The sequence below is a fragment of the Onychomys torridus genome, chromosome 5 (assembly GCF_903995425.1).
Source record: "Onychomys torridus chromosome 5, mOncTor1.1, whole genome shotgun sequence".
In the NCBI taxonomy this organism is placed as follows: Eukaryota; Metazoa; Chordata; class Mammalia; order Rodentia; family Cricetidae; genus Onychomys; species Onychomys torridus.
Window position 1 is genome coordinate 51,179,135 of NC_050447.1, and position 17,702 is coordinate 51,196,836.

Here is a 17,702-nt window from a genome sequence, read left to right on the forward strand (position 1 = left end):
AAAAGGGTGGAGCTTCCAGCTCTGCACTCAGACCCTGACTCAGGCTCATGTGGTCACATGGCTCCTCCTGGGCTGAGTTGTGGCCTGCAGCAGGAAAAGAACATCATCATGTTGCCCTGTCCTGTTGGAAAACAGGGACCCTTTCCAATAGCTGAGCCAGGGCCAAGGGTCTAGACAGGGTTGGCCTCATGGCAGTGTGTGAGCAGACAGCTGGTAGAACAGGCTCTAAATGGAAACAGGATTGAGCTCTGCATCAGCCTGTACTACAGCCAGCTACTTGGATCAAGGCACTCCTTGGCTTTAGGCCAGGACTGGCTTTTGTCATATTGCCATCAGAGTATTCCATGGAATGCAGGCAGATGGGCAGCACACAGGCATGGGGAGGACTAGAAGGGATTTTGCTCGGCTCCACTGGAGCCTGGTTATGACCAGAGCTGCCAACTCTTCTTCCCAGAGCAGAAGCTTGCTGCTGTGGACATGTGGCTGGGATGGCAGACATCCTGGTAGGCAGCCCACATTCTCTGGGAGCCCCAGTGTGTGGGCAGAGACCTTTCCCATTACTTGGGCTGATTAGTGTTTGTTCTCAATACTTACTTTGACTTCTCTGGTCTAGACTTGGTCCCCTAGGGGACCCCACAAACACTCCCTTTTTTCTATATCTTTATACTCTTGCCCTCTGGAAGAATGATCTTGGCGTATAAGGTCTAGGGATGTCACATCTGGAGGTTCTAAAGAAAACGTTGGGATGGCAGCCCAGTCAAGGGCCAAGCTCTAGAGAAAAAAGAGGGTCCTGGGGGTGTATATCTCCCTTTTCCTTCAAGTCCCAAGGTGAAGGGTATGAAGTATAACAGGCCAAGGCTGGAGCTGGGATGGAGTCTGCATGGCATGGACCTGGGCTTTTATTGTTAGACCAGGGGCATAGCACAGTAGGAGGACAGAATGTCAGGCACATGGGAATAGGCCAGATGGGTCAGAAGGGTCAGTCCATAGTCCAGGGGAGGCAGAGGCCAGAGTTACCCATCTTGGACTGGTAGACAGCGTTGAACTTTTCATCCAGCTCAGGAGTAAAGTGTTCCCTCCAGTCTCCCACAATACCTGGGGGAGAAAGGGCAGATGGTATGAGTCAGCCAGGGAGAAAATGTCAAGGATACACCACAAGCCGACCGCTGAGAGACTGACCTCCATCCTCACACTCTGAATTACATCCTGTAGGAGGCGTCTGCACCTCCCACCTGATACCTGGGAACATGGCTTGATTTGGAAGTAGGCTAAGAGGTGCTAAGAGTGGCCTAACCTAGTAACTGGTGTCATCACCGAGTATGGGAGTAGAGCCTAAAGTGATGTAACCAGGAACTGGGGACACTGGAGCCATAGGAACGAAAGAGGCGGGAAGGAGTCTCCAGAGGGAGTGTGGCCCAAGAATACCTTGTTCTGGCCTCCAGAGCTGTGTGAGAACTTCTCCTAGTCTGCATGCTCTGGATGGAGGTCAAGGGATGTGGTCATAAGCACCCATGGCTGCCTCATCCTGAAGCCACATTTAGCTGGGGGCTGGAAGCCAGTGCCTGGTTCATGTACCTCTAAGACCTGTCCTGAGGATTTGTCTTGTTGGAGACTTTGAGGAAAGTCCTAATTCTGCTGACTATTAATAAAGGCAAGAGGTTCTGGTGTTCCCTGGGGTTTTATCAGGGACAATAGCAAGGTATACTCTTAGTTGCCATGGGGACCCCACAGGTCCCTCCCTTTTTCTACATCCAAGCATCTCTTCAGAACTGGTTGGGTGGGGCTGGACTCCGGCAATGCTAGAACATGTTGCCCATGAGAATGGTGAAGTTCAGTTTCTTTTGGAAAAGTTGGTAGAGATGGAGCTGGGGCACTTTCTGAGAGGTATTCAGAAAGTCGGGTGGCTCTGGGAGGAGAGGTCTGAGACAGAGTTATAGCCTGGGGCCAAAAGGAAACCTCTGGGAAGGCACCACCAATGGAGAATGGCATGGGGCAGAGACTGTCCTCAACATCACACTAATGCTGCTGAGGAATGAGGAAGGCCAGGGAAGAAGGTATGGAAGGCAAGTAGATGGGGTAGGCTTGGGGAGCTGTAATCAGATACAAAAAATGGGAAGTGAGATGTAGTGGCTCACACCTTTAATTCCTGCACTCAGAAAGCAGAATCATAAGGATCTCTGTGGGTTCAAGGCCAGCCTGGTCTACAGAGTAAGTTCCAGGACAGCCAGGACTGCATAGAGACCCTGTCTCAAAAATAAAACAAACAAGATGAGGGTGGGCCCTGGGCATTTGAATGGAGGCCTACCTTTCCTCAGGAACTTGCCCTGGCTCTGGTCTATGATCTCCTTGGACAAAAGGCTGTAGTTGACCATGTTGCTCTGACTCATGAAGGAGAAGCTGCAGTGTTCCAGTATGACATCCTCCTCTTCTGGTCCCAGGGGGTGCCCCAGGAATTCACTTAACTTCCGGATGGTATGGCGAGGCTCCTGGACCCAGAAAGACCCAGAGGAATGGATACATATTCAAGACATTAAAATAATAGAGTAGAGACTAGAGAAATAACTTAATGGTTAAGAAAGTACATATTTCTCTTGGGTTCTTTGACTCAAGTTCAGTTTCCAGCACCCACATTGACCAGCTCATAGATGCCTGGAACTATAGCTCCAAGGGATCCAGTGCAGAAATGTCCACATAGATATACACACATATTTAAACGTAAAAGTAATGAGCTGGGCATAGTGATTCATGTTAATCCCAGCACTCAGCAGGCAGAGTCAGGTGGATCTCTGAGATCAAGGCCAGATTGGTCTACAGCATGAGTTCCAGGACAGCCAGAGATACATAGAGGGACACTGTCTCAACACCCCCCTGATATATATTTAAAAAATTGTACAAGTAATTAAAAGTGTGAGCAACCATACTCAATTCAGTATTATCTGTTAAAGGAAGTAGCTGGAAACAGCATAAAATCCAACCACAAAAGGAATTTATTTCAGCTATGTCTATACCACAGAATATTTTATAGTCATTAAGAATGCATGAGTGGGGACTAGAGAGATGTTTCAGCAGTAAAGAGCACTTGCTGTTTTTGTGGAGGAACCAGGTTCAATTCCCAGTACCCCACAGCACTTTAACTCCAGTTTTAATATATCTGACACCTTCTTCTGACCTCTGAGGACACCAGGCATGTGTGTGGTGTATAGACATTTATGTGAGCAAAGTATTTACACACATTAAAAATAAAATAAATAAATATAAAGAAAATTAAAAAAAAAAGAATACATAGGGAGCTGGGTGTGGTGGTGCACATCATCTTTAATCCTTCCACGGGAGAGGCAGAGACAAGTGAATCTCTGTGAATTCAAAGTCAGCCTGGTCTACACAGCAAGTTCTAGGTAAGCAAAGACTACACGGAGAAACTCTGCCTCAAAAAACTAACCTACTAACTAACTATATGACTGTATATATACACACACACACATACATACACATGCGCATGCACACGCACATGCACATGGGCATGAATGCTTTGGATGGCAGAGCTGGAGAGGTGGAGTTGCTAAGGCCATTTTGGAGCCCAGAGGATTGTGGGAGGGTCCCCACCATCAGACTCTGAACTTGTTACACTGGTGAATTTTGGTTTTGCTTTGATTTCATTGTGATTGTGCCTCGATTCCTTCCTCTTAGGGTAAGAAAGTATTTAACTTACTTTTGGAATTTATAGGAGCCTGTAGTTGAGAGACTCTGGATATTTTAGAGATGCTTTGAACTTTGGAAGAGATTTTTGGATGTTTTAAAGAGACTGAACTTTTAAAGTGATTTTTTTTTTCAAGACAGGATTTCTCTGCATAGCCTTGGCTGTCCTGGAACTCACTCTGTAGACCAGGCTGGCCTTGAACTCATAGAGATCCACCTGCCTGTGCCTTCCAAGTGCTGAGATTAAAGGTGTGCACCACCACTGCCTGGCTTAAAGTGAATTTTTAAAGACTGTAGGACTTTTAAGATGGAATGTAGATCTACTCACTGGCACTGGGCTCTACAACTCTGCATTTTAATTGGTTTTGGTTTTCTGTGATAATGTCCAGCTGTTGCAAAGAGAAATTTCCTTGATGAGGGGTAAAGACTACACTTATCAGTGGGTCCAAGAAGAATACATATAAGTAGCATTATATGGAGCGAGAAGGTTGTATCTAGGAGTATATATACATGCAGTAACAATGAAAGGAAAGGCCATGAATCTGAAGGAGAACAAAGGGAGGGCTACATGGGGAGAGAGGTTTGAATGGAGGAAAAGGAAGGGAGAAATGTTATAATTATATTATAATCCAATAAAAGCACAAAAACTTACTTTTTAAAAATTAAAAAAAAAAAAAGGGTCAGATAGTGGTGGTACCTTTAATTCCAGCACTTGGAGGCAGGCAGATCTCTGAGTTTGAGGCCAGCCTGGTCTACAGAGTTCCAGGATAGCCAGGCCTACACAGAGAAACCCTGTCTTGAGAAACAAAACAAAACAAAATAAGTAAATAAGTAAATAAAGAAATAAGTAAATAAATAAATAAATAAGTACATGGAATGTTTTATATTGTGATATTGCTATTAATATGAGATGTTTTGGATGCATAAGAAAGTAAAGGTTATTGTTTAATAGTGTTGTATTGGTGTGTCAAGTTAACTAGGGGTCAGTTGTCCTTGTGGCCTCTGTTAACAGATGCAAATCTAGACATAGCTAGGAAGAAGGACTTGAGGAAATTTCTTCATAAGACTGGCTGCAGGCAAAGCAGAGGAGTATTTTCTTCATTAATGGTTGATGTGGGAGAGCCCAGCCCACTGTGGGACACACAGAAATTAAAGCCCAGAGAGACACAACAGGGGACTTCAGGATGTCTGCTCTCTGCCCCTGTCAGATGCTGAGACAGGCCCACACAGTTGTGGAGGACTGGAAACAGGGTATAAAAATCTTGAAAACTGAAACCTCAAGTATTAATATATATCTTTGTATTTAGGACACATTGCATTTGGCACTCAGAGATGTCATATCTTTAAAGAATTTGGTTAAAAAAAAAAAAGCTTTGAAATTGAGCTTTAATTTTTGTAGCAAAACTCATTCAGTTGGAAAAGCCTGAAACCTCTACTGATGTGAATCTATTCATCTTTGTTCCTCTTGTTTTAATGTCTTGAGGCCAAACCAACCTCGTCTGCTGGGGGTGAATGTGCACAGTTTCTAAGACCCAACAGATCTTGGATTTCCAAAAATCCCTAAGCACACACAGCTTCAACAGCTGCGGCCAGAGCTGCAGGCGTCTGAAAGGTCAGCCTTGTGGATATAATTTTAAACATCCTGCAAAGAAGTGGATTTCATCTTGTTATTCTGAGTGAAAATCTTGCTGTTTACACATAATATTGGAACAGCTCAGAGAACTCAAGGTTCTCCAGCATCACGCATCGAATTTGCTGGCTGTGCCAGGGTGGGCTGAGTAATCAGAAGGCCTGTCTGTTCCATTAGAAAGTGCAGGGGCTGAAAGGGGGAGCAAATGAGAGAATGTGTTCATGCATCAAAACCGCTTATCGGAGCTTATCTGAATTTCCAAATGCAGCAAAATATGAATCAAAGATTACTTTGATGAATAAACACAAAAATAACATCAAGAGACTGAATGTATAACTTAAGGCACATGGGGGGACCAAAGAGGGGTCAGTTTTCTCCTTCTACCATATGGGTTCCAGGGATCAAGGCAGTCCAACAAAGGCCTTTATCCTGACTCATCTGTGTGTGTGTGTTTGTGTGTGTGTGTGTGTGTGTGTGTGTGTGTGTGTGTATGTGTGTGTGTGTGCCATTCCTTAGAGAAGTCCATCTTGTTTTTTGAGAAAAGGTCTGTCTCCATCTTTTTTTTTTTTTTTTTTTTTTTTTTGAGAAAAGGTCTGTCACTGACTTTCAACTCACCAAACAGACCAGGCTGGCCAGCCAGCAAACTGCGGGCATCTGCTTCTCTCTGTCTCTCAGTGTGTATCATCAAGCTGGTTTTTTGATGAGGGTTCTGGAGATCAAACTCAAGTCCTCATACATGTTCCACTTGACTGGCTTAGCTATTTCCCTAGCTCCACAATATTTAAATTGTAAATGTACATTAAAAATTCTTGAAACTCAGCCTGGAGAGATGGCTCCGTAGTTAAGAGTACTCACTGCTCTTGCAGAGGACCTGGGTTCAATTCCCAGCACCCATGTGGTGGCTACAACTATCCATAACACCAGTTCCAGGGGATCCAATGTCCTCTTCTGACTTCCTTGGGCACCAGGCACACACAGTACACAGACATACATGAAGACAAACACTCGTACATGTAAGATAAAAGAAAAAGAGAAATTGCTTGAATCTCCTACCAGCAAGACTCACAATGGCTGTTACTTTAGGAAAGCTGGAGGCAGGAGATGTCTGAACCAGGAGCAGCTAGAGATTCTGAAAGCACCAATATCATTGACAGTCCTGTCTTAGGAAAACAAGCTTCACAGAATGTTTTGGAAGAGCTGGGGACACCGGGGCTTTGACTGAAGAGGACTTGGCTTAGGTGACCTGTTGGATGTGTGGAAGGGGTGCCCACCTGATGCAGCTCCTCATAGGTGACAAAAAGCAGATTTAGGTCCTTCTGGAGCCCCAGCCACCCCTTCACATGGTCAAACCAGGAGCCAAAGAAGCCTGAGGAAGGAAGAAACAGAGGAGGTGCTGCAGTCCCAGCTGCTGCAATCCTAGATGCATGTGGCTGGGACCCAGGAGGGGCAGGGTGATCTCGGGGGGTGGGGGGCTAGGACAAAGACACAAAGCTGCCCACCAGCTTCGTGACAAGGAGGGGGCTCTGTGAGCCCCTTCAGTCCTGGAGACCCACCTGTGCCCTCGAGAAACTCATCCACAAAATCCTCAAAGGAGCCGGGGTTGGGCAGGAAGCCGGCTATTCGGTGAAAGTGATAGAAGGAAACCAGAGCGTCCTTGGGGTTCCGGGCCATGTACACCACCTGGTGGACAGAGTCCTGAATCTCAGCGCTGAGGTTCAAGACTTCCCCAGTTACTGTGACCTCAAGTAGCTGAGCCCTGGACCCCAGCTCCAGTCTAGAAGTGTGGGTGGGAAGAATTGCACAATGCTGGCCTGGACACTCCCCCAAACAGTAGTGGTGAGTGGGTCCCAGGCATGGGCCAGACCTGGTCACTGAACAGCACTTGGTAGAGTCCTGCATGGCTAGTGAATGGGTAGCCCCTGGGGGCAGGTTTTGGTTTCTTTATTATTACATTTAAAATTTTTTATTTTGTAGGGAGCATTGCTATTCATTCTCTCAGGTTCCAGGCAGCTGATGGCCACCATCACCCCACAGGATAAGTGGGCCTTGCCTATCAAAGTTCTACCAATCTCCAGGTCGCCTGGACACTGCCAGGAGGCCTGCCATGGACCTGTGTCCACGAGGCCTGCTTGAGTTTCTTTGGCTCCTCCCTACCAAGGTAGGAAGGGATCTCTCTTCCCCACAGCCAACCACTAGGCAAGATGGATGACTCTGACATTCACTACAGCTGGAAATGAAACTGCCTGACCCACCCTCCTCCTCCTGGCTTGGCTACACCTGCTGGCCCAGTAGAGGCTTCCTGCAGTATAGACCCTGCCTCAACTCCAGCCTAGGTCTGATGCTGCTGTGACTTCTACCCTCCCACCCGCCATGTCCTTCACCCCAAGACTTGAAGGTGAAGCCAAGTCCTTTGGAGCCTTCTGACCCCCAAAGCCTGACTCCATCTTGGCTCTTGTGAAATGTTGAGGCATGTGAAGACACCTGTTTCCTACCTTGGCTTTGGACTTCATCAGAGCTGGCGCCAGGGCTTTGGCATGCAGGTGGGAGGTGAGCAGACGAGGCCAGGAGCTGTTGAGCTTGGGAAGGAGGCTGCTAAAGGAGGTCTGCTCAATCCAAGGCATGCGGGCCCAGTTGGGGAGGTGGTGGATAGGCCACAGGTGGCCCTCACAGAAGATAAGACTCAGTACCTGCTGCATCCATGTGGTACCTGCAGGACAAGGGGTAGGAGTCGGGGTGGGGCAGGTGATGGGGATGGCTACTTCTGCCTAAGATATTCCACACTTTTTCTTTTCCCCCTCAGAGTAATAGATTAATTAGGTGCATTATTAATAGCGTAAACAGGGTGGTGAGGCTTCTGAAGCTAGCCTAGTCCTCTACTCTCACTGTCCTGCCTTCCACAGACCACAGACCCCCAAACCTGGCCAGCGGAATGCTCTACCACTCTATGACATGTTCCTTATTGCTATTTGAGACTTTAATCAATATGTTATTTGTTTTTTGAGACAGAGTCTCTCTACATAGCCCTAGCTGTCCTGGTACTCACCATGTAGACCAGGCTGGCTTTGAACTCAGAGATCCACCTCTGCCTCCTGAGTACTGGGATTAAGGCATGCGCCACTATACTTGGCCTTCAGGATAGCTTTTATCATCTGTATTTCTGCTAATATTCTGTACATGAGCACTTAGGAGTTTTCTAGTCCCTCTCCTCAGCCACACTAGTAACTTCAATTTAGGGGTTTTCTACAGAGCTTTGGCTTTCTTCCCCTCTGTCTTCTCCCTTCCTCCCTTTCTCGGGGCCCTACAGGTGGAATCCAGGACTATGTGTGAGTTAAGCAAGTACGCTACCACTGCTTTGTGGGTGCTTTGTTTGCATGTTTGCCTTTGTGATGCATGCCCAGTGCCTGCAGAGGCCATAAGAGGTTGTCACACCCCCTGGAACTGGAGTTACAAACAGTTGAGAGCTGCCATGTGGGTGCTGGGAATCCCAAGACTTGAAACTCCTGCCCCTTCCTCTTTACTTGTATGCTTTCACCACAGAATTGCCTGCTTTGGCAATGTAGGCTTTTTCTAGCATGCACCTAAAGTCTCTTCCATGCATCCCTCTTTTCTTTCTTTCTTTCTTTCTTTCTTTCTTTCTTTCTTTTCTTTTCTTTTTTTCTTTTGTAGCTCTTTGTTATAGTAGAACCCTAGTTATTAGTATCAGTTCTATCTTACAGCCCTAGCATGTGACAAAAAAAGCACGTTTTGGGTTGGGACTAGGCTCGATAGTAGGTCACTTGCCTAGCATCATGAAGCCCTGGGCTTTAGTCCTTGTCCCATAGGAACAAAAAAAGGAAAGAAAGAAAAGAACAAAGTGGGCCAGGTGGTGGTGGTGCACACCTTTAATCCCAGCACTTGGGAGGCAGAGGCAGGCAGATCTCTGTGAGTTGGAGGCCAGCCTGGGCTACAGAATGAGTTCCAAGAAAGGCGCAAAGCTACACAGAGAAACCCTGTCTCAAAAAACCAAAAAAAAAAAAAAAAAAAAAAAAAGTATGCTTTGGAAAAAGATCAGAGTCTTAAAGCTGGAGAGATGGCCCAGTAGTTACGAGCACTGGCTGCTCTTCCAGAGAATGTGGATTTGATTCCCAGCACCCACATGGCAGCTCTCAACTGTTTGTAACTCCAGTTCCAGGGGATGTGACAACCTCTTCTGGCCTCTGCAGGCACTGGCCTGCATGCATCACAAAGGCAAACATGCAGACAAAGCACCCACATACATAAAATCATAAATAAAACTTTTTAATTAAAAGAAGAAAATCAGATGTCCTCATGCACCCCACAGTAGCAACTTAGTGGTAAAACATCCGAGAAAACCCTACTATATCAGTGGCAGAGACCAACAGGAAGGAATGTGTAAAAGCTATGTGGGAAGAGTGTTCCCGCCTCTGTGAAGATGTGGGGGTGGCCCGGGCAGATGGAGAATCCTCTGTCCTTAGACAGGATGTCTTGACAAAATAAACAGACCAGTTCTTCCATGTTAATCTGCAAATCAAACACAATTCCAATAAAAATACCCTCAGGTTTCTACAGAGTTAGACAAATTGGTGCTGAAATTACACTGAAGAGAAACACATGGCACCCAGGCCTCAGAAGGCAAGTGGTGCTCTGTGGGGAACAGCAGTGGCTTCTGCAGGAACCCCGGGGGTAGACACGGTGTGGTCAGTAAAGGAAAGTTCAGAGCTTTGGTCCAGTTCAACGCCTCTGGGTCAACCAAGTCGCTGTTCGGCCAAACACAATACAAGATCTGTACTTCTTCACACCACCCAGGAATAAACCAAGTGTGGACACTGCAAACAAATGGGCAAATTCCTCTTTTGTTGTTGTTGTTGTTGTTTGTTTGGAGGCAGGGTCTCACTATGCAGCTCTAGCTGTTCTGAACTCACTATGTAGACCAGGTTTGTCTCAAACTCACAACTATCCACATGCACCACCACACCCAGTGGCAAATTCCTTTATAGCGTTCATACAGTGACTGTTTCTAAGTACAACACAAAGTACTATTGACCCCACTCAAACTCAGGGACAAGCACGTATAAGTCTGACAATACTTGGCTAGCCAGCACTGTAGTTTGAATCCAGAATGTCTCTGAAAGGTCTATGTGTTAGAAGGAGGAGGGCAGACCGACCAGGCAGGGGTCTGGGGGAAGTCTTTGGGTTATGGGGAGTGGTGCTTTCTAAGATAGTACTACCCCAGTTTCTTCTCTTCTTTCTTTTGAGATAGGGTCTCATGCTAAACTTGTGATTCTCCTGCCTCCACACCTGAGTGTGGTACTGGGATTACAGACATGTGCTGCCATGCCTGCATTATTTGGTGCTGGACTCCAAACCCTGGACCTTGCCTGTGCAACTTACCCATATTCATAGGATCTTTCTCTTATTTTTTTTCTTGGATGGATTCCAGGGCCTTGTGCATGCTATATAAGTGCTGTGTCACAAGACCACCCCCTTAGTCCCTACCTCTTCCTCCTTTTCACATCTCAGCATGAAAAGAGTGAATTTGTTCTGCCAAGTCCTCTCTACCATGATGTGCCACAAGACCAAAGCAATGGTACCCACGGGTCATGGATTGGGACTCAAAACTGTGAGCCAATGTAAACTCTCTTTATAATCTGATTCTTGTGGGTGTTTTTCAGAGTGAAGGAAAGCTGACTCACACTCATCAACTGCTAGCTGGTCAGTGCAGAGGCATGAATTAGAAAGTCCCTACTGGTGGCAGTGGTGGCGCATGCCTTTAATCCAAGTACTTGGGAGGCAGAGACAGGAGGATCTCCATGAGGCTAGTCTGGTCTACAAAGTAAGTCTCAAGCCAGCCAGGGCAACATAGTGAGATCCCCCCCCAAAAAAGAAGAAGGAGGAAGAGGAGGAGGAGGAAAAGAAAAGAAACAGTTTCAGTGTCCTCACAAGACACATTTTCAGTTCAGTGTAAAGCAGAAATGCTACAGTAGTGATGTCTCGGTGTGGATAATCAACAAAGTAGGGCAACCGTAACAACACTCTGGAACAGAGGTTATGGGACACATTCTTCCAGCCTTACCTTTTTTCTTTTATAAACTTTATTATAAAAATGCCTTAGGCTTGGGCATGGTAGCACATGCCTTTAATCCTAGCAGAGGCAGTGGATATCCTTGAGTTCTAGGCCAGCCTGGTCTATATAGTGAGTTCCAGGATAACCATGGCTACACAGAGACTCTGTTTCAAAATAAATAAACAAACAAACTTTAAATAAATGAAAACATCATATACCAAGATTAATGCCAACATGCTACCATCAACCATTTCTTTTCCTTTTTGGGAGGTGAGGTTTGGGGTTTGTCTGTGTAACAGCCCTGGCTGTCCTGGAACTCACTCTGTAGAGCAAGCTGGCCTCAAACTCAGAGATTCGCCTGCCTCTGCCTCCCAAGTGCTGGAATTAAAGGCATGCGCCACCATGCCCGGTCATCAACCATTTCTTCCACCTATGATTTAGAGCCTTTTTTCTCCGTGTGTCTCACCTGGCCACGGGCTGGGGACTGCTGCTTGCCCTCCAGGCCCATGAGGGCTTCTCTATCCCTTTGTTCTGGGAGCAGTGGAGCTGGGGCAGGAAAGATCTGTCCTGACACTGTCCCCAGGGGACACTCTCAGCCAAGCCCAGAACCTACGAAGCTTTAATGCTTTTTCCATGTTGCCTGAAGCCTGATTTCATCTGTGGTGACAACAAAACTAGCTTGAGTTCTTCTACCTTCCTTACAATTTCACAGATTTGGGTTTTTTGTTTTGTTTTTTTTAATAGACCTTGGCAACCTGAGATGATTTTGTCTTTTCCTTATTAAGTTGAAAACTTCTATGTTCTCAGGAAAGGAAGCACTCTTTAGGCCCTTGTTTGCACTGGACAGCATCATTGCTCAGGTGATTTGGGGCCTGAGGGCAGCTTGAACACAACCAGTGGCCATGGATTTGGTGGCTGGGAACTTTGCTAAGAGATTAATGCGAGCAGTTCTATATGCAGCATAGATATACCGGACAATTCACAGTCTAGGCTGGATGACGCACACAGCGTGAGGTTTTCATCACACAATTTAAGACAATAGCTAGTGATTTCTAGAATTTTCCCTTTAATATTTTTAGACCACTACTGAGTGTGAATAAGTGAGATCACAAATAAGGGGGAAATGACCTGACTATATCAAGGAGATAGGAAAGATTCTGGAACCATACAGAAACTGAGCAGGACTGGCTTCCCGAGAAGGCTGGGGCTTCCTGCCTTCCTGCCTTACGGCACATTTGGTCATCTCCTCATTGTGTGTATGAAGACGGGCAGAGCTGTGCAGCTGGCTCTGTGCCCTCTGGAGCAGGAAGGCGGAGTGTTCCTAAGGGCTAGGCGTTATCTCATTCTGCAGAGCTGGTCAGCCTCTGGGAGGTTGGGGTGGAGGGACACACAAGTGGCAACTATGTAAGAAGCAGACACAAAAGCAGGTCTTCTGAGAAGGGAGAGAGAGATACACAGGGCTTCCTGTGCTCTGGCAAAGTAAAACCTGGCTTTGAATGTCCTCTCAGTAACCTGCTCAGGCCTCCATTTGCTCCAGATGGTGAGTGACTGGCACCCATATGGTGCTAAGTATGGCATTCCTGGCTATGCAGTGGTCACGCATCTTCCTGGACCCCCTGGTACAGCTGCTGTAACAGATGACCACCAACTTGGCTGGTAAGATGGTTCAGTGGGTAAAGAGGCTTGCCACCAAGCCTGATAAACTCCCCTGGGAACTACATGATGGAAAGAGAAAGCCGACTCTTGAAAGCTGTCACCTGACCTCCATACATGCACTGTGACACACACACACACACACACACACACACACACATACACACACACACACAAATACATAAATTTAACAAATAACCAGCACACCAGTGGCTTCTTTCAACAACGCAGCTCATACTGTACTTGTGAGTGCAAGCAGAGCTGGCAGCTGAGGTGGTGTTTCCTTGTAACCTTTCTTTTCCTGCGTCTTGGGGCCACCATGTTCCTTCCAAGTGTCTCATCCCACTTCAGAAGCAACACTGCAGCGTGTTCACATCTCCTGTCTGACCCCGCCTCTGTCATCGCGCCTCCCTTCAAGGCTCTGAGCTCAAGAGGGACCCTGTGATGACTCTGGACTCTGTGACCCACTATGATCTCCATCTACAGGTCCCCAGCCTGATCATTACTGCAAAATCCCTTCTGCCACATGAGGTCACACACTGGAGGATTAGATTGTGAGCATGTTGGGGCTGTTACTCAGTGGGTAACAGGCAGGGAGAGAAGTGAGGCTAAGGCATAGGTCTGTCAGGAAAGCATCAGACTGGCCTCAAACTCATGGAGGTCTTCCATCCTCTGCCTCAGAATTCTAGGATTAAAGGGTGTGCCACCACGCTTGGCTCACTATCACTCTCTAACTGAATGTTCCAGAACATTCTAGCTTTGGTGATGGTCTTTCCAGAAAGCCTACCTGGACTTCTCTGTTAAGAATGTAACCAGGTCCTCACCTACAACAACCAAACACTCCTCTGGGCCGGGCCGCAGCCCATTTCTCTACTTTAGACATTTGAAAGCTTTGGCCGTGAGCAAAGAGGAAGGTGCTCTGGGAGCTGTGCAGGGCCTTTGCCCTCAAACAATCACCCTTTCCTGGAGTCCCCTTCAGAGATATCAAATCCTAGGGCTCTAGATAGGAATGGGTGGTCACAGTCCCTCCTCTCCTTCCCCCAGCTAATCTAGCTTTCAGGATGGGAAGGGGGATCACCACCTTTTCCAAGTCTAAGCACATACAGGCCAGAAATGGCTCTGCAGAACAGGCATGGCCCTTTCCTCTCACCCCGCCTGTACTAGTTCAAGGACTGGTAACAAGAGTCAGTAGTGTATCTTGCTAACTGCAGGCCAGGCCCTGTTCTGTCTGAGTCTGCTCACACAGTTACTGAGGAATGATCCCTCCCCACCCCTGTCCCCCCATGCGGGGACACTGACCCCCTGGATCCAGGACCCAGGACTTAGGGCCCACAGCTCTGCTGCCCTATCCTGAAGGAGGACGGAAAGAGAGTTGTAGGCACAGCCTAAGGAATCCCAGCCCACCCACTGCATTCCTTCTGGTGGGAAGTCTAGACCATAGACCAGGCCCCTGGGCAGATGTGGTGAGGTGTAAAGGGAGAGAGGGGCAGGCTCTGATTCTGGGAGAGGGGGAGGGGAGCAGGGGGAGGGGAGCAGGGGCGGGGGCGGGGTGGCTGGGAAGCAGGACAGTTATATGGGGTGGAGGTGAAGTAGGTTTGATGTAAGAGGAAGAGGAGTCAGGAATGTGGAGTGTAGGAGGGGCACCTGGCCCTATCTGCTGAATGGTTGGCTCATCTAGGTCACCGACAGCCCAGGTGGCCCTGGTGGCCAAGTCATATGAGGCAGATCTTACTCTTTTTTTTGTTTTTTGTTTTTTTTGTTTTTTGTTTTTTTTGTTTTTTTCGAGACATGGTTTCTCTGTGTAGTTTTGGAGCCTGTCCCGGAACTCACTTTGTAGACCAGGCTGGTCTCAAACTCACAGAGATCCTCTTGGCTCTGTCTCCAGAGTGCTGGGATTAAAGGCGTGTGCCACTACTGCCCGGCCAGATCTTACTCTTGGGTCCCCAAGAGACAAAGGCAAACTCTACCCCTGACTGGGATCCTCACCCTGGATGCCTATCCTTATGGATTCAAGATGGAGAAGATGGCCATGAAGGGTCTGCAGAACCATGCCGGCACCCCACCACACTGGAGAAAGGGAAAGCAGCAGTGCTCTGGGATTAGAGGGTTCCTGTCCCCACAGAAACACACTTCAGTGGGATGACACACACCATTCACCTCAGCAGGGCTCAGGGCAAGGCAAATCATGTTCCCGAAAGACCACGTGCCTAAGAGCATCCCGGATGGAGCCAGATTATCAGCACACACCCCACATCACCACCAGCATTCTTCCCACAGGCTCAGAAACATGTTCTCGAAAGTGTAGTGAGATCAGAGAAGTTAGTGGGAACCTGACCAAGGTATGAGGGAGGCTGCTGGTGCCCAGGGTAAGCAAACTACAGTGTCCGAGGCTGTTAGGTAGAAGGACAATGACTGGCCAAGGAGGCTACTGGGGCTTATAGAGCTGGTAGATTTCGGTCTGGTATGAACTCAGGCCAGAGAGGCAACCCTTCAACCCACACCAGAATCAGAAGTGACAGGGAGAAGGCCCAGGGGTCTACTCTACAGTTCCAAGAAAAGGAATGAGGCCCTGTGGATGGGAGGGAACACTGACATCCCTGGGTTGTTCAGGCTCCTTGTCCCAGTCCCAGCCTCTCACCTGACTTGGGGAACGTCACCAAGAGGACATCTGTGTCCTGGAACTGGAAAGCACAAGCTGCCTTTAGGGACTCTAGGGTGTGCATGAACCCTGGGAAGCGGATGCCATCGAAGATCTCGGTGGTGTTCATGCGTTCATTCATGCTGGCGCTGTTGGGAGTGGGGCTGGAGGGGAGGCAGTCTGTTACCCAGGGCCCAAGCTCTTTCCCGCAGGTGCAAGCCCGTCTGCCATTCCATCGTTAAAATGTTGAGACGGGTCCACACCAGGTGGCTGCTGGTTTTGTTCTTAGGCATCTTTGCAGGACCATCCCAGAACCTTGGTCAGATTTGCCTGCCATCTGGGCCAAAGAAGGCCTCCATCCTTTCGGGGTATACAGATCTCTGTACTTCGGCTTTGGGCTGGCAATTTTGTCTGGCCTTGAGACTGCGGCCAGACTGCTTGGCAGAATTCTGCCTCAGCCACTAATTCTTGACCACTTGTATGCAGGGCTGCACCTCAGCAGCAGACTTGTGTGGTTGTGACCTATTGTGAACATCTTTGTGGACTTGAGAGCTGCTTGCCTCACTCCCAGAAACCCCAAGCAGTGATGGGAACTGTGCCCAGAAGCCCCATCTATCAGAGAGACAGTTTCCACCCACACCCTCCCTTCAGTCTTCACACACAGCTGCCCTGCCTGGGCTGACAAGAATGTTTCTACTGAATCCTGGAGCAGCCTCTGACATTAGCCCCACCTCCCATGTCCCGGGGGATCCCTACTCACCACAAAGTCCTTCTCTGTGAGCTGTGCCTCGCTGTCTGCATGCAGCCCAGCCCTAGAAAACGTGGCTCAGGCTCTACTTGGGCAGCTCCAAAGAGGCTCCACCCTAGAGTTGCAGGGCCCTGGGGCAGATGACTGCGGGGTGCCCCGCCCCCAATCAGACCCATTTAGGGGAGGGGCTGGAAGAGCGCCCCCATAGGCAAGCAACAAGTGGATAATCTTCAAGACAGAAGCCAGTTTAGAGCAGACTAAGGTACAATTTAACAGTGGCTGGGTATGACACAATTTTCCTGTTTCAGAAATGCTCCCCTGTGGAGGCACTGGCCAGGACGCCCCCGGAGGAGGAGTGCAGCATCCCTTTCTCTGTGTTCTGACAATACAAGAAGGCAGCTTTCTCTGCCACCCTAGAAACACCCATGCTGTTTATATAATTTTGACATTTGTGGTAAGTAGTAATACAGTACAAAGTAATCAGCGCTCGAACAAAGTATGTCCAGGAAGACTTCCATCTCCTGCCACTGCCAACCAGCAGCCACTGCTACCCCACAGTCTCGTCAGCCAGCTGCCAAGAAACACAAAACTATCTTACTGCCTACAATACTACTTGCAACAACCAGTCTCCTGGAGATTTTATACAACAGAATAAAACTTCTTCCATTTGCTTAGGGTACTTGTTCTTTTGTTTTGTTTTGTTTTGGTTGGTTTGGGTTTTTGTTTTGTTTTGACCCATTATGATGCAAGGGAGCACCCGGGCTCCATCTTCTCTGTCTCACAGGTGGTAAGTGAGTCATTATCTACACAAACCCATGAAGCTCACACTGACCTGTCATCCCCTTGTCCTTACCTGTCCTTTAAAGGGTAGTTCCAACCCCTGGTCCCTCCTTTCAGATTTTTCCAGGGAGAAGTCAGCTCACATCTCAAACCCAGACAGACAACAGTCAGGTTCTCCGAAGGTTCAGCTAAACTGATTTCACTCATTCACACACCATGTGATTACCACATGCACAACTGGAACAGACAGCTCTTCAGGCTTCCTGAACATTTTCTTTGGTCCCCTCGGCATAAACCTGTGTCCTTCCCAGATAACAGTTGTACAGGCCATCATCATCCCTCATTGTATTTGTTCTTGAACATCTCACGAATGGGCTAATACGTGAGCACCTTTTGTGTCTGGGTTTGTTCCCTCTACATGTTGTTTATGACTTTCATCCATGTCATTGTGTGTACAGAGAGTTCCTCTACATGGTTGTGCTGTGTTCCATTA

At 47.8% G+C, this 17,702-nt stretch overlaps 1 protein-coding gene across 1 annotated transcript; it reads right to left on the reverse strand.

Annotated features, from left to right (window-relative positions):
* Positions 1-873: 873 nt before the first annotated feature.
* LOC118584318 (bile salt sulfotransferase-like) lies at positions 874-16,549 on the reverse strand. Its single transcript, XM_036188492.1, has 7 exons — positions 16,442-16,549; positions 15,682-15,845; positions 7,819-8,033; positions 6,880-7,006; positions 6,598-6,692; positions 2,306-2,486; positions 874-1,095 (listed from the first exon to the last, which is right to left on the reverse strand). The coding sequence occupies exons 1-7, from the start codon at positions 16,480-16,482 to the stop codon at positions 980-982; spliced, it is 939 nt and encodes a 312-aa protein (XP_036044385.1). The 5' UTR covers positions 16,483-16,549; the 3' UTR covers positions 874-979.
* Positions 16,550-17,702: the final 1,153 nt, after the last annotated feature.